Here is a 16932-nt window from a genome sequence, read left to right on the forward strand (position 1 = left end):
ATACCATTCATTAAAGATGGAATAAATTTAAAGAGTAGTTTAACATGAGAATCCCTCTAAGTATAGTCCCCACTATGATCAAGAATAGAAATGGACAACAATCTATACATTAGAATATGTGTGTATTTGTGAATGTAAATTTGAATATGAATTTCTATGTATAGTGACATTATATGGATTGAGGATTACTAGAATAATATTCAAGAATAACTGATTCATAATTGAATATTTATAGATATCAAGGAGTTTCTATCACAACGGCTTTAATTCTACATGCCTCACAAATTAGTCCTTTAGGCTACACTATCATTGAGTCAAAAATACACATAGCATGTGAACTTGTAATATGTCGTAAAATTTTTTTACTTTTTCCTTTTCAGCTGTGATGTGAAATTGGCCTAAGATGTCACATGCATCACTTCTTTAGAAGCTTGTCAGCCGAAAAGCCTATAAGTCCTTCTTTGTGACCCGCGAGCATCATATTGTTTGGACTATTGATACTATACTAAGTAGGTGAATCCACATATTACATTGTAACTCTACCATAAGTATAGTATAATTTGGGATCTTATAATTCTCATATATATATATACTTGAAGGGAATAATTTATGTGAAAAGAATACAAGAAATCACTTCTGTGGATCCTTCATTTTTCTCTCTTCGAGATTCTTTTTTGTATGTTTGTGAATTGTGTGATGTATATTAAAGGACAACCGTAGAGCTCCAGTACAAATAATTCTAAGGGGCTCTCAGAAGACGGTTCATTCGAAGCTCCTTTCGGGATTTTACCCACTATTTTTATGTATATATATAATAGATATTGAATTTCTTTGTGTGTTTTACCTCTTTGAATCCCTCAGTGAAATACCGACTCCGCAGCTATATTATATAATAATTTTTTTGATGCTGTTACCCATACCAAGTTGAGAAACAGAGTTGAAGGACTACCAAGTAGAACATGCATATTTACCACTTGAGTGTGATGGTGACTAAGACCTATCTAGAATTTAATGCAGTATTTCGAATTTTGAAATACTATCGTATTCTATTTGATTTACTTGATTTCGAAATCTATTACTTACAAAATTTAAGTACGACAAGGTGGAAAATGATGCAATTCACATCTCGAGAGAGAGAGACACATAGCTATAGAGAGCTAATTAAGTTATCTACACGGACAATTGTTAAAAGTTTATATTAGTATTGTGTAACTAATTCTGATATGTAATTTGTCTTGCTTTTCAAGTTATCAGTTTATCCTTTGTCGTTAAGTTCTACGTATTATAGATGTAGAATGTCTTAAATAAGTGTGTTTTGACAAAATAGAACACTTTAAACATTAAACATTGTTTCAACAATATTCTAATAGTTCTCATTACATATAAATTCTGAAGTAAGCTTTTCACTTATTGTCCACCTATAGATTAAATTAAAGTATGGCCACCCAATTCCTTCACCTTTCATTGGAATGACAAAAAGCTAAGGACAAAAGGAAGAAGAAAAGCAAAGGAGAATTCCCATTTGATACTAAGACAGACAAATAAACATAGGCATGACACACCACCAAGTCAAACTTGGCTCATAATTAGTAGTTTTGTCTATCTTAACTAGTAGCTCTATTATAATATCATCATAAACTACAACACACACATTTAGGCTTAAATAAAATGAACTTCACTATGTTTTCCTTGTTCAAATCACTAATAATCAAAGGCATTGATACTTGATCCCCCTCTCTCTTTGTTTATTTGGCTACTGGAAACTCTTTTTCAACAAAAGAGTAAAAACTAGACTTAAAACTAACAAAGAGAGGAAAAATTACATTTCATATGATATTACCCCCATTTTTATTGTGATATACTATACTATACTATACTTAATGTGATTATATGTTATGATCTTCTAGTTAATTAAAATCAACACTGGATTATTAGGAGGTGGCAATGCAATATGGCTCCCAAATGAGTAGAGACCTCCTTTGTTCCTTGCATCCTTTCAACAAAGGCACCAAATAATTGATGTCCCCTTTGTTTCCCCTCATTAGGACCAAATCTTGCTGTTCATATGATGCTTTCTTTGTTGTACTTTTGTCATTGTAGCTATTGACAATGGTCGTCACAGTTGGATTTTTCTTCCAGAAATAGTCACAGGCATTGAAAGAAGATGCTTCAGGTGGATTTGGTGATGTGATGAGTTGAGAGATTTGTGGAAGTGATTGAGGAATTGGGGTGATTTCATTCTCCTCTTCAATCAATTTGATTGATTTGTTGAACTTTTTAGGCCATGTTATATGATGATTCTTTTTCTCTAGACCTCCCATGAGCTGCTTCATCATCAATGTTGTTGTGTTCACATTTATCCTCCCATTTGACAATCTTGGTTTTTGCTCAAGCACAATTTGCATCCCTTTTGTCCCATTTCCTTTATCCTCCACTTCATCATCATACTTGTGATCAACTTCTTGAAAATCGTCGAAGGCCTGCTCGAACTCTGCCACTTGTTGATGAATGCCCTCTGATGAAGTGGTGATTAAGGTGAGAACAAGGCGACCTTCAACGCGCCGAGAGCGAAAATGGTTCTGAGGAGGAACAGATACAGCTTCAACAATCAACCTACCATTCTGTCTGCGAGATTGCATATGAACAGAGGGCTTGTTGTCTTCTGCAGACAAGGAAGAAATTGGTGGAGGGAAAGACTTGGGAGGAGATGACATTTTTTTGTTGTGGTTAAACTTAATAACTGGAAATTCCTCAAACGATTGAAAGGACAACTCTTGTTTTTCTTCTTGTTGTTGTTTTTGAGGATGATCATCTTTGTCTTCCTCAGTGTCAGAAGGAGGGTAAGAAGAGAGGCTAATCTCAGAACCAGTTTCTGATCCAAGACTTTCGGTACAAATTTCAAGACTTTTTTCAGTTAAAGAGCTAGATGATTTTTTCAAGAGAGGGTGGACATAAGGAGGTGGAAGTGTGGAAGACTCCTCTTGTTTCTTTTGTGTTAAAATTGAGCTCCAAACATCAAGTGATGTTGGCTCAGCTTTGTTAGTACCATTTTGGATTGATTTCCAAACATCATCTTGTCCAAGAACATCAAGTTCTTTTGAGGAAGCAATCTTCTTGATAGGGGTGAAACCATTTTGTGATAGCCATTTCTTGGATGACATATCAGCTGAAAGGGTTCTCCTAATTGAAACAGCTGCAGCAGCCTTGCTTCTTTTGTCAGAGTCTGATCCAAGAATGGACACTATGCCTTGTTTCACTATCCCCATCTTAGTGGGGGGTAGTGGGATACTTTGTGTTGTTGCCTCCTTTTCCATCTTCAATGTTGAGTTGAAGTTCTTGATGCTCATTGAATTAGCTGCTGACATCTTCACAGTCCAAGAAACAGACTAGAGAAGAGGAGAGGGATTAAAAACAAATAGGAGTTGTTTGTTTTCCTTCTGCAAATGAAAAGTTAAAAGAGGCAAATTAGGACAAAGAGCAATAAGAAAACAAGATAAATTAACAAAATTTTCAACTTCCAAAGATATGGTATAACAAATTAATGAAGTGATAGTTATTACCTTAAGCAAACAACAACATCCAAATGAGGGATGATAGTTGAAAGCTAAGAGAGGGGGAATTGGATGATGAATATGATAGTTGTTTTGAGTATGGTATTGAAATAAGATGTATATTGTGTTTTGATTTGCAATTGCAAGGAATGGAGGTGTCAGGGTCTTTATAAGAGCTATGGAACCGTGTGCAAGGGACCCACTCTAAAGCAACCATGCAGAAATACTCTTCTTTTTATGCTTCTAATTCGATGTCCGGTACTCGCTTTGAGATCCTAATTAATTCAAATTTAACTCACAAAACCTTATTAAGGAGAGAGCGCAACCTATCAGGATTTCTTTTATTCTAATAATGACTCGCGTTTGAGACGTCTGATTAACCGCACAAGAATCATATTCATCCCACTAGGCACTACCATCCTTGGTGGTAAGCAATAGGCTCAAATTTTCCTTGTCTCCTCTCTGCTTTCACACTGTTAATTAATTAACAGCGTAGTAATTTTTTCTCCCAAAAAAAATAATTTTAAAATAATCATGTTAATTAATCATGCTCAACCTCAGGTAATCCTCTTATAAATCTGGTAGCTCAATCTCCTGGGCTTGTAATATTTTAGAATTATGAATAATTGTGATCCATACTTGGAAAAAATGGAATATGAAAAGCAATATTATTTGGTTATCTAGATAAGGGTAGTCACTCTTGTGAGCCTAATTAGGTGAAAAGTACCAAATCGAGTGGGAAATAAGTAAGTAAATTTCATCCATATATATTCATGGATCATAACAAAGTCATTTTTCTATTTTTTGTTGCACAAAAGTCATTCAATTTTAAGGGTTATTACACAAAAATCACCTTCCTATTTTATATCACACAAAGTCATCCAACTTAAGTTTATCAATTATCACACAAAATGCATTTTTTTAAATATTTTTTGTGTTATTTATTATTACAGGATTGACGTACCAATTAAGTACGATACCAATTTTTCAAAAATGTTACCGTAAACATGTTAAATTCTTAATAAATAAACTACTACTTCAAAAGGATCTGACACACATCATTCAGGATTTTGTAAAAGTCCGAGCAGTATCGGTTTTCACCGTTGTATGTGATCTTTCATTTTCAGTACAAAAGAAGTACTGAAGTAGCAATTCCCATGGTTCACATTGATTTCGCCAGCCATGATTCTTTTGGTAAGTTACTAAGTTAAAAATATACTATCATTAGAGAATGTTGTGAAAGCTGCTTCCTCATTTGGCTTTTTTCACTTTCCTGCATTTCATAAAAATATTTTACTACCAATGGAGTAAATATTATTCTTTTTCCTTCTGTATTTTATTATATTTTATTTTTGTTTGCTTTCCACTTTTTCCTTTTTCCAATTTAACGTCATGACTTTCTATTTTATTTATTCAGCCTCAATAAAGAACTATTAGTGTGACAATAATTAAGTAGCTACGTACATTAAAGACATTTATGAAAAAGATATTAACGTAGTAGTGATCGATCTCAACGTCACCTTAAATTTTGATGATTAAATTCTTTATTTTACTGGTAGTTACTAAAAGTATATATAGATTCTCAGTGCTCCTAATAGCTCTATACAAAGTTGAATATTATGTTGTGTTCTTTGTCAATTCACTTTATTGATAAAAGATGTAAATTAGTTACATGAACTAAATATCACGTATGACATGAGTACATTAATATGAATTTATTATTAATAATAGATGTAGAATTTATACTAGCTACAATGCATGGAAAAAAGGGAAGCTTCCATCAGCAGAGAGCATTTAGAGAAAGGAAAATAGATTAAAAGTGTTTGTACAAATATGGGAAAAGTGAGAAAGAGATGGTGATTGGACGAGGAAAATGGCTTAAGGAGGAAGCAAAGGCATCGCACCATGATTGGGTGGTACATAAAACCCTATCATCACTATGTATAAAGTTAACTTCATCAAATTAGAATCATTCAACAATATCATCAATATCGAGATATTTAGTGTAATTTTTCACGTATGAAATATAAAACTTGAGGAGAGTAGTGTGTACATTGACTTTACTTCTGATCGACCCGTGGAAAAAATTATTTCTGTAAATCCATCAGCTCCAGTAACTCATGTCATAAATTAGAATCATTCGTCACCTTATCATGAATATCATGATATCTAGTGTAATTTCACTTATAAATTTAAAACTTGAAAAGAGTAGTGTGTACGTCGACTTTACTTCTGACCAGTGGAAAAAGTTGTTTTTGTAAATCCATCAGCTCCAACAACTCATGTCACAAATTAGAATAATTCGTCACCTTATAATTAATTGTATTAGTAGTCAATACTATCTAAGATACATGTATATATAACTAAAAATTATTCAAACAATTTTTGCGAGTTTATACATATATTATGTTATTATAAAAGAAATGTATTTAAGTGCTTAATAACTATATCAACTATCTTATAATATGATGGTTTCATTTTGGTAATTTTAAAATGTAGTACTTAATACAATTATTGATGTAGAGATATGTAGGGAATGATACAATTTAGTTACATTATGATCTCTTTAATAGCTTTAATTTTTTAGATGAGATGATGATAAATTTCACTAGAATATTAGAGTAGCCAAAAATATATCCTAGATTTTAATGTCAGTGTAGCATATTTTACAGTTTTTTAAAGGGATTAGACACAAGTACATACCTCAAAACTATATTCAAAATTTAGGTGACTAATCTAAGCTTTACGGGGCGGGGGTGAGGGTGAGGGGTGGGGGTCCCTATTATTACTCCTCTAAATTTATTTTTCTATAATTTTATGCTCTTTTGATCCTGACGTGATGACTGTCAAATAGCAGAATATTTTGTGCTCCTTTGTGTTGATTTGGTTGTCACGTCAGCATAAAAAGAGCACAAAAATGTAGAAAAAAAAAATTTAGAGGTATTAAAACATGGTAAAGTTTAGGTGTGCCTCTGAAATTTGAGGTATAGTTTAGAGGATACTTGTGCATGCCTTACCCCTTTTTTAGAAAATAACTCACGTTAGGGCGTAAACTTTTTGAATACATTATCGTTCATTATTTAATTAAGAACTTTGTTGACTGTTGATTGATCATCTGGCACTATAAATATAATTTATTGAAAATCTACTCCTCCAGAGTATTAGGGGAACAATAATGCATATATACATATTACTATACTATATTCATATATATTTTTTTCTACGAGACCGATCTTGTCGTATCTCTTGCTGTCTCTGTCTTTCAATTTATCCTAATTCCTTTCTGATGTATATGTATATGTACAAAAATTGACAGATTTAGCTCTACATATATAGGCTGTTAATTTCATACAAAAGTTTGTGATGTTGATTTGAAGAATCTTATCTATATTATCAGCGGATGCACCCATAACTTTCAGCTCTCACACGTACGTGTGCGAAAGAAATTTAAACACGTCACACATACATATTGTAATTTACACATTGTATATACTCTAAATTAATTGATTTTAAGAGTATATGTATAGTATATAATGTAATGTCACCAACGAGATCTTCAACTAGCAAAAATGCGTCTAAGCTTAGCTTGACTCCAGTATATTAATAAACGGAAAAGGTATGAATATATCCCAAACGTTAATAAATGGTACATATATACCTTTCGTTATATTTTAGGTACAAATATATCTTTACCGTTAATGAAAAGATACATATATACCCCCGAACTTTAATAATTGGTACAAATATATCCCCTGTCAACGAAAAGGTATATATATACCCCTAAACTTTGATAAATGGTACAAATATGCCCTTACCGTTAATGAAATGGTACATATATACTTTTCTCATTAACGACAGGACACGTGTCACAATCTTGTTCATTTGTCCTTTTTAAATTTAATTTATCCTCATCCTATCCTAAAATAATTCTAATTTAACCCACAAATCAATCCAACTAATAACCCAAATTCAAGCCGGTCTAATAAAACCATCAAGACGCATCTCTATTCACGCATGTTCATTCTCTCTTTCTTTTTCTATCAGAGCGGATCGGGTTTCGGTTATTATTTGAATTGGGTTATGGGTTAAATTAGAATTATTTTGAGGTGGAGTTGGGATGAATTAAATTTAAAAAGACCAAATGAATAGGATTATGACACGTGTCTTGCCGTTAGTGAGAAGGGCATGTATGTACCTTTTCATTAACGACAAGTATATATTTGTACCTAAAGTATGATGAAGGGTATATCTGTACCATGTATCAAAGTTCAGGTGTATATTTGTACCTAAAGTATGATGGAGGGTATATCTGTACCATTTATCAAAGTTCAGGGGTATATATGTACCTTTTCATTAACGGCAAGAGTATATTTATACCTAAAATATGACGGAGGATATATCTGTACCATTTATCAAAGTTCAGGGGTATATTTATACCTTTTCCGATTAAAAAATGATAAAAACATTCACTAATCCTAGTTAATGCATGTATTTGATTGATGATTTTGGAAGGTCGTATACGTAAATACTTTTAGAAAAGTCAATATTATAATCGATATTTTGTCTAAATATAGTCATCGAGTACATCATAGTTGCATAAATCGTGACAACTCTAATTTCAATTCAATCATAGGAGAACCAGAAATAGAGGGCTTTTATCTAATTTTGATTCTAAATTGAGTGTATTCAAGATTATTAGAGTTAGGAAAAGTCAATTTCCCTTTTACGGAATAGATTGAAGGTGATAAGCTAATTAAAATCATAGATAATTGACTAATTGTATCATTAACAAAAGAGAAAAGGAAGAATAGAATAAAATGGATCACCTATTATTCAGGAATTTTGGCATGAATATATATGTATATGTAAAGAAAATTCATGGGTGGTGAAGTTTCAAAGCACAACTCTTCCCATAAAACAACAAAAATAGTAACGTATTCACTATAATCTCATATATGGAGTTTGACGAGCGTAAAACATATGCAGATTCTATAGTTATCTTTGTAGGGTAGAGAGATTATTTGCGATAAGTCCCTTGGCTCAAAACAGTGCAATCAAAGCAGAATTAAAAGAGATGAACAAAAAAATAAAGCAACACGTAATAGTAAAATAAAAATAGATTTAGTAAAAGGGATTTGTGCTCTTTGTCTATATAGGTCAACTCACTAGATGATTGGTGAGTCGGCTTACGAGTGACAATTAAAAATTGTTCCAAAGAATAATTAGCTGTATATGCACTGGATTAGGGCTAAAATAAAAAGCATACTTTTTAATTGCTTTGAATGTAATTCTTAACAATTAGTAATTGTGTATGGTGATAAATGAATGAACTTATTCCTAGTTGACTCAATGTCTCAATTATAGAAGTAGTAAAAGTTGAGTAAAGAGAGAATCATACACACCGTTTTTGTTGATTAATCTTGATTATTCTAAATATAGTACTACCATTAATATTTTATATTAATCATGTTTTTTTGTCATTATTTAGAATGTAAAGTTTTGATAGTATAAATTATATATATAAGCATTTCATTAGTGCCTTGACAATCTTTGTCTTATTTATTGGTAATGTTCGTAACAAAGTCTGAGAAAATAGTTGACCTGTTGAAAGGGCTAGGTGATAATATAAATAAGATATCAAAGTTTTCATAAAAATATAATATGTCAATATTTTATACATAAATATATTAAAAATATGATGCATCACTTTTATGTTTTACATAATTTTGGTGGAAACTTACTTACATATAATACTACTATAAAGAATGTTATAAAGGAAAATGCTGAAATCTATTAATTTCACTTTGTGCAGAAGCGCTTTTAACTTTTTTTTTTTTTTGGTTTATCAAACGATTTAATTCCCCTTTCGTATTGGGCCTGATAAATTCCGTTTAACATGTAAGACTTATTAAAGAAACAAATTTTCCCTAGTAAAAGTTCTTTTTTATCTAGGACATAGATCTGAGATCTCAAATTAAGATCGAATGAATTTTAGCGACTATATTATTGAGGGTATGATGAGTTCGAAGCCTCCGATTAAGATTGAGTGGATTCTAGAGACTACGACCGTTGGTGGTGAAGTGTCTTTTAATTGCTATATAATATACCTTATCTACAGTAGAAGTCTATTACTCCATTTTTCCTCATTTATTTTCTTGGAGAATAAATTGAGATCATTTTTTTAAAAAAAATTAAATTAATATATTCTGAATCATGTAAGTGGCATATTGCATGAGGCAAATAAGATTAAGACACGTGGGCATGCAGATGAAGCAAACTGACAAGTAGAATATAAAAACATAGACTATAGTGTCTTTCACTAACCTTAATTTTAAAAATGAAGTGAAAAATTAAAAAAAAATAAAAAATGAGAGCATAAGGTTCTGTCCAGTAGCTTTAATAGTAAAAATTAAGTCTGGAACACATGAAGCTCGTTGATGTGTGATTCCCCACTGGCCACTGGCCAGCACAACTACAAATGGATAACTAGGTCTATAATTAGAGACCCTATGTTCAAGTTCAACCCCCCTAATTTGGATGCTTCTCTTTATAGACTACTCTTTTTTTCTTGTCAATACATTTTTTAAAATTTTACAGGTTCAAGTGCTTGATCAGAAATGTTAAGTTTAGCTTATGAAAATATGAAATCTCATACATTTAACCAATAGGAAAAAAACACTTGCCTAGCCGTACATTAGCCTGTTCAAATATAACTCAACCAACCCTTTGAGGTTATATGTTATCCCATTTTGTTGTTTGCTTGTTACACAGTTATTTGTCTTGAGCCGAGGGTCTATCGGAAACAGTTTCTCTACTTCATCTGAGGTAGTGACATAAACTGCATACTTTACCTTCCTGGACTCCACTTTATGGGAATACACTGATATGTTGTTGTTGTTTGGAAATATGACTCAACCAACCCTGTGATAATCCTATCCCAGAGTACTAATCTACAGAAAATGGGACTACCTTCTAAATAAATTGTCCAATTCTCTCAGACTAGTATGGTTTGTAGCTAAAATAACTTTCCTGGATCCCATGCATCACACTCAGGAGTTTCAATGCATCGACTGCCTTTTTTTCTTTATAGAAAAATGTTTTTATAAAAAATATATACAATATGAAAAATCAATTTCATAAAAAAACATAGCGCATTAGGTTATTATTTTGAAATGTTATTGACTATGTAGCTTAGAAAGTTTATTACTACTCATTAGCCCATAAAAAGCCTGTTCACCTGTTGACTGAGGATTTTTTTTTCTCCTTTTTAAGAAATTGCAACTAATGGTCCAAATTGGATGGGGGAAATTAAAGTTCCATGTTAGGAGCAATTATGATGTGGACTCTGTCGTTTTGAAGAAATTCACTTTTAATTAAAAAAAAACAAATTAGTTTTTCATTTGGTGTCTGGTAATCGTTCCAGAACTCGATTAATTTGGATTGGCATATGTCGCGAAGTATCACGTTCAAGGGAAAAATACTCCCTATCATAGACAATATGTATCCAGGAATTAATTAACTCTAGAAAGATGGAGAAGTGTGATTACGATAATATGCATGTATCCAGGAGTTAAACTCGAGAAGGATGGAGAAGTAATTACCGCTTCCGTGCAACTACTGTGACTGCTTTTACTAGTTGTCATAAAGCAACCACACAAACAAATTCACCAATGGAATGGCCGTTACATGTCCCAAAAAGAAAACACTATAACAAATTTGGACAGACCCTAAACCTAACCCTAATTCTAGCTAACCAAAATATTTTCTTGTCCATGCATATAATATTGTTCTTACGTATATTTTTCAATATTTATGTGTACCAATAACAAAGCTTCTTCTTTGTAATGGAATCTACTTCTTTGATCCTTCAACTTTCAATAACCACCGTCAGCAAACATCACGTCCATAATTAAGTCCATTCTTTTATGGAATAAGGACCACCCCTTTAATTTTTGTAAGTAGGATAAGATTAGAAAGCTACATATATATATATATATATATATACTGTGTAGGTTTCTTTTTAAAATTTAATCGATCGTTAGGATTTACCTAAGTTGTTTATTAATCATCCTTGAATCTGGTCCTCTTTTTATCTGGATGAATACAGCTAGCTAGTTAAAAGTTTGCTTAGGGAAGAAGGCACGTATGGGGGTTAAAATCAAGGACGGAATCAGAACTTTTAACAAAGGACTATTAAAAGTTTAAACGGTTGAAGGGCTTAATGTTTAGTCTACCTAGCGATTGAGCTGAAGTTCATGTTATGTTAAGAAAATTTGAAGAATAATTAAATTAATTTTATGTATACAATGTAATTTTTGAACGAATTCTTAGTAGTTCGAACCTCCCTGGGTTGAAACCAATTGTGAAATCAAAATCGATAGAGTAGTATAGTGTGTTATTTTGATTGAAATTTAAGTGTAAGACAGCAAGTTATGGATAAAAATTAAAAAGTGTGAGTAATTGGCACATGATGAGAGGCCTTTGGATATTTAGGTAAAATATTCTTGGTATTTGGAACAAGGTTCTTGATCAGATTTCTATCACTTTTTATTTGTGTGCTTGTATTAGGATGATTAATTTTCTTAATTGAATTTTCAAGTCCCAAGGGGACTGACACTACCAATAGTGCTAGCTAGCTTGTTATTCCAACAGACCCAACTATTGGATACACAGTAATTGCAATGACAATTTTTTGGGGGTAAATCACGCAACTCGTATTTATTTAATAAAGTATTTTTTAAAATTTAATTTAAAATACGTTACTTTTTAAAACATTTTAAAGATATTAATTGGTTATCTGAAACTTACTCTTATTTAGATAAATAAGTTTTCCTGCACCAAAATATCACATAAAAAATATTTCTTCCATTCACTTTTGCTTATTTATAACAAGGCTATTAACAATGAACTTTTCATGATTGTTATGAGATAGTAATAGATAAAGTGTATATTTTATTATAAGAGTCATATTAATTTTAACGAATTTTTAATTACAAAAATGTATATTAACGGATATCATGATAATAACATCAATCATTCACTATCAAATAAAATTAGGTGATTTTATATAATTATTTCATAACTTAAAAATGTTTTAAGGTTTCAATATTATTTTTATCAATCTCGTAATATTATTTCAGAGATAATTATATCGCCTCGTCAACTTAACTGTAAAAACTGAATACATTTTCTAATTTGGACAATAAATGTACTTCTTATTTATTTCATTTAAAATATAACTACCTATTTTAATGTCTAAATTGACATTCTTTGTCTTTTTAATTTGTTTTTATTATTATGATTTGTGTATTTTTAAATAATATTATGCACTTATTGATAAATATATTAAAATCTAATTTAAAAAGTAAAAAAGTAAAAATAATTGGAGGCCAATTAAATCATGTAAAAAATAAGGACTGTTTAAATTTAAATTTCAAATTTGATGGACTATTTTGGTCATTTTTTCTTATTTTTTGAATTACTTTTAGCAATTATTAGTTTGTAAGGAAAATGCACAAATTAGAATGATATTATTGGAACCAAAAAAAAGATAAATAACTTTAGTGGGATATTTACATAAGTTTGAATGATATTATAAGGAATTGACTATGCTTATTAACAATGAACTTTTCATTATTGTTATGAAATAATAGATAAAGTGTATATTTTATTATAATAGTCATATTAATTTGTGTATAGTCTCAATGAAAGTGAGAATGAGTAGTTAATGTTAAGAATAAAAAATATTTTTTCATTTAATATGCTTAATTAAAAATTAATTTTTAATATAATGAATAAGTAATAAAGTGAACAAAAGAAATGTTATTTAAATAGGAGTAATTTAGATAAAATACGATCTTATTTTCCAGTTTTACTTGTACGGATGAGTGAGGTTTTTAGAAAAATTATGCCCAAATTAAAATCATCATATATTAGATGAAGTGGAGGGAGTGTTTATTATTTCTCTCGTCTCTCCCTTATTTTAGTTTGCGTTGTTTAATATTTATAAATCTACGTATTCATCATTTTAAATATAATATATTAATACACTACTCTCTAACGCGTAATCACTTTAAAAGCTATGCTGATAATTAAAATTTCTTTCTCTGCAAACACTGAAAAAGCTATTTCATTGAGAATGACAAAAATTGAATACTTTTTTCCTGCTGGGGAGGGCTATTTTCCCCCCTTGATCAATGGCTCAAAGTAGGCAACTAGCAATTGCTATTTTAATATTTATCCATTAATTTAAAATATTACTACAAACTTTACACAAATGAAAGGAAAATATTAAGCAATGAGCAGTAATATTAAATGATTTGCAAGCTTTTCCTGTTCACTCTAGCTAGTTGTTTAAAAATAATTAGTTGTTCCATTTCCTCTCTATTTTCACAAGAAAATCAAACAAAAAATTGGTAGAATTTAATTTGCTCATGTAGATTCGGCAAATGATTACTCTTCTTCAGGTGCAGATGAGGCTTATGGGAAGCCCACATACCCGCTCTTCTTTCCCCCTAGCCCAAGTGGGCAGGGTGTTGTCTGTTCCATACTTTCTTACTTGATTTGAAGCTGGCATCGAGTGCCTGCCTCACATGCGACGTCTTGTCTTTGTTATGATTTCAGGGCCTACGTCTACCCGTATGGAGCCACCATCATTCGCAAGGCTTGCTTTACGTTGGACCCGATGTTGAGCCTCTCATAGCCTGTTCCTCATAGCAACTGGGGATCAAAAAGCACCAAATTTGATGACTTATTAAGGAAACTGTCTTAAGTGAAATACTTTCTGCTTTCTTCCTTCCCTACATCAATATAAAGTTTTACATAATTGCATCTTCAAAAGACACCCAATCATAACTTTATTTTTACTTAGACAATTCATATTCTAACACTTGCATTTCGCAACCAAGAAAGATTAAAACAAAATTAAAAAAAAAAAAAAAAAAACTCAATGATTTAATATTGCTTTTAGTTCTACCTATCAAAATTCACTCCCCCAAAAAGTGAGGAAAAATGATGAAGGAAAGTGGAGGATATTTAAAAGCTTAAATTGCATGCAACCTTTTGTATAAATAGTTCCCTACTAAAAAGATGGTCAAACACTATACTAGTGGGATCATGATCAATTTTGTATACCCCTTTGAGGGCCACTTTAATAAAGTATGAGTGCATGTGTCTAACAGATCCTCCAATGCATGTTATTGTAACAATTTTTTTAATTACTTTTAAGATTTAACTTTTTTTAATTATGATAATAAATTCCACTTTTAGCATTAATTATATTCTAGTTTATCTTATTATGAATAGTGTATGTGGACCAACGAATCAAAGAACGTCATCGAAGGCACAATTCTTTGTTTGATTACCAATTTCTCCCTCAATATAGAAGTTGTTTTATTAGAGAATAATCAAGGTTGGGGATAAAAAAGGAAAGGAAAATAAATTAAAGGAAAAAGTATGAAGAAAAGGTGATTTAAAAATTAAGAGAGAGGAAAACTGAAGTGACCATACACTCATTTGCTTTGTTAAGCTTTTCACTCAATGAATTATTTAATCACATAATGAATTATATAATAATCAATAATTTGGCAAAAGGAAATTATTTATTTTAGAGCGGATTCAATGAATAACGGGGATGAAATAAGGGTTGAATAATTTGAAATATTATCAATCATAGAATTGTTAGAGTCGATATTTATTTTAGAACGGATCGGAGTCATATAACGTTAAACAAGTAGGTATAACCGTTTAATTCTATGATCGACTCAGCGACGTCAATTTAGTGATTTTATATTAATGTGTAAAAATGAAGGGGAGCCTTGGAGTAACTGGTAAAGTTGTTGTCATTGACCAGGAGGTCACATGTTCAAGCCTTGGAAACAGCCTCTGGCAGAAATGCAAGGTAAGACTGCGTACGGTACACCCTTGTGGTGGGCCCTTCCCCGGACACCGTGCATACTGCCTTTTTTTTTTAAATTTTTTTTTATACTAATGTGCAAAAACTCATCGTTCAAAATTCAACAAGCTTTTCAAATTTTCAATTACGAATAAAATTATTACTTCAAGTGCTTAGACAAATTGAAAAATTTATATTTTGTTCTTCAATGTACCTTGTATATATAAAGGTTTATAGGTACTAAAATTTTAACACCAAAATGATATGTATCATCACAGCCTTCACATCTACTTTGTATGCAGGAAAATGGATCCATTTTGCTTTATAATCCAACTCATGTGTTTTCCTGTTCAATGCAAGGGACATTCGAGATGCCTATTAATTTCTTCCAACAATATATGTTTGTATAGAAAGAAAGTGAAGAGAAAATGCCAGAATATTATTTGAACATAAATTCTATTTCCCTGTCTTTTCCTTTCCTTTTCTTAATTTTAGACCGTTAATATGATAAAAACTAACTTGAATTGGAAAATTATATTAAATTATATAAACATATGAATTGTATTTGTATGTATATAACGTTATCACAATTAATTATAATTTATTAATCATTACTAATAAGTTTGATACAATTTGATATAAATACTTAATGAAGGTAATTAAATTAATCTTTTGTTTTACGTGTTAATAATACTACTAGCTAGGATTGTGAGAGACATGCAGACAAGTGAATAAGATTCTCTCTCGTTGCAAACAGATTATTTCGACACCTAGCAACTTTTATTGGCAACCGTTGGTTTGTCAGTTAATAGCTTTGTCCTTTTGACTGTCCTACTTTTGTCCAAACTCCCCGGTAAAAAAATAAAAAAGATTTTTAAATTTTATGATCTTAAATTAGAGATATGATAAATGTGCCAAAATGACATTTAATTTTGTGGTTTTAAGTATGTCACATGAAAAGTTAAAAATAAAAAATTGCTAAAAAGGAAAGTAGATTATTTTTTTTTAAATTAACGAAAAAAATAGATCATTCTTTTTGAAACGATAAAAGTGTGTAAGTACGATTGTACTGCTTGAAAACAGATCTTTGAAGATCCACCTACAATAGCCAACGACCTGCGTATTCATCACTATTTATATAATCGATCTAAACTTATATGAAATGAAATATAATAGTTATTGTTATTTTTTATATGAAACACCCGTATATTCTTTTTTCTTTAAAAAGAAAAAGAATTTTTTTTGAGTAAGTATGAAGATAACGATTAGTATTATTTTGTGGTTATCTGTATTAGCTAGTCGTAGTGTGTTATTCTACTTTGTTGTGTACTTTTATATTTTTTCGTTTGTTACTTATAATGTTATCTGTCCTGACTCCTGAGCTTATGGTCTATCGGAAATCAGTGGCGGACTCAAGATTTAGGAATTGTGGATGTTCGAAAGGTTCAAACACATATATATATTGATGCCTAAAACTTTAAAGTTCTG

General features: G+C 30.9%; 1 protein-coding gene across 1 annotated transcript; it reads right to left on the reverse strand.

Annotated features, from left to right (window-relative positions):
• Positions 1-1497: 1497 nt before the first annotated feature.
• Positions 1498-4234, reverse strand: LOC107875691 (protein FAF-like, chloroplastic). The gene is made up of 2 exons (XM_016722501.2): positions 3561-4234; positions 1498-3437 (listed from the first exon to the last, which is right to left on the reverse strand). Exon 2 carries the CDS (start codon positions 3363-3365, stop codon positions 1932-1934), a length of 1434 nt encoding a protein of 477 aa, XP_016577987.2. The 5' UTR covers positions 3366-3437; positions 3561-4234; the 3' UTR covers positions 1498-1931.
• Between the last annotated feature and the right edge of the window lie 12698 nt (positions 4235-16932).

The sequence above is a fragment of the Capsicum annuum genome, chromosome 6, assembly GCF_002878395.1.
Source record: "Capsicum annuum cultivar UCD-10X-F1 chromosome 6, UCD10Xv1.1, whole genome shotgun sequence".
Taxonomy (NCBI): domain Eukaryota; kingdom Viridiplantae; phylum Streptophyta; class Magnoliopsida; order Solanales; family Solanaceae; genus Capsicum; species Capsicum annuum.

Coding starts and splice junctions, on each gene's coding strand:
- LOC107875691 (XM_016722501.2), bottom strand. CDS start 3,365: ATGTCAGCAGCTAATTCAATGAGCATCAAGAACTTCAACTCAACATTG.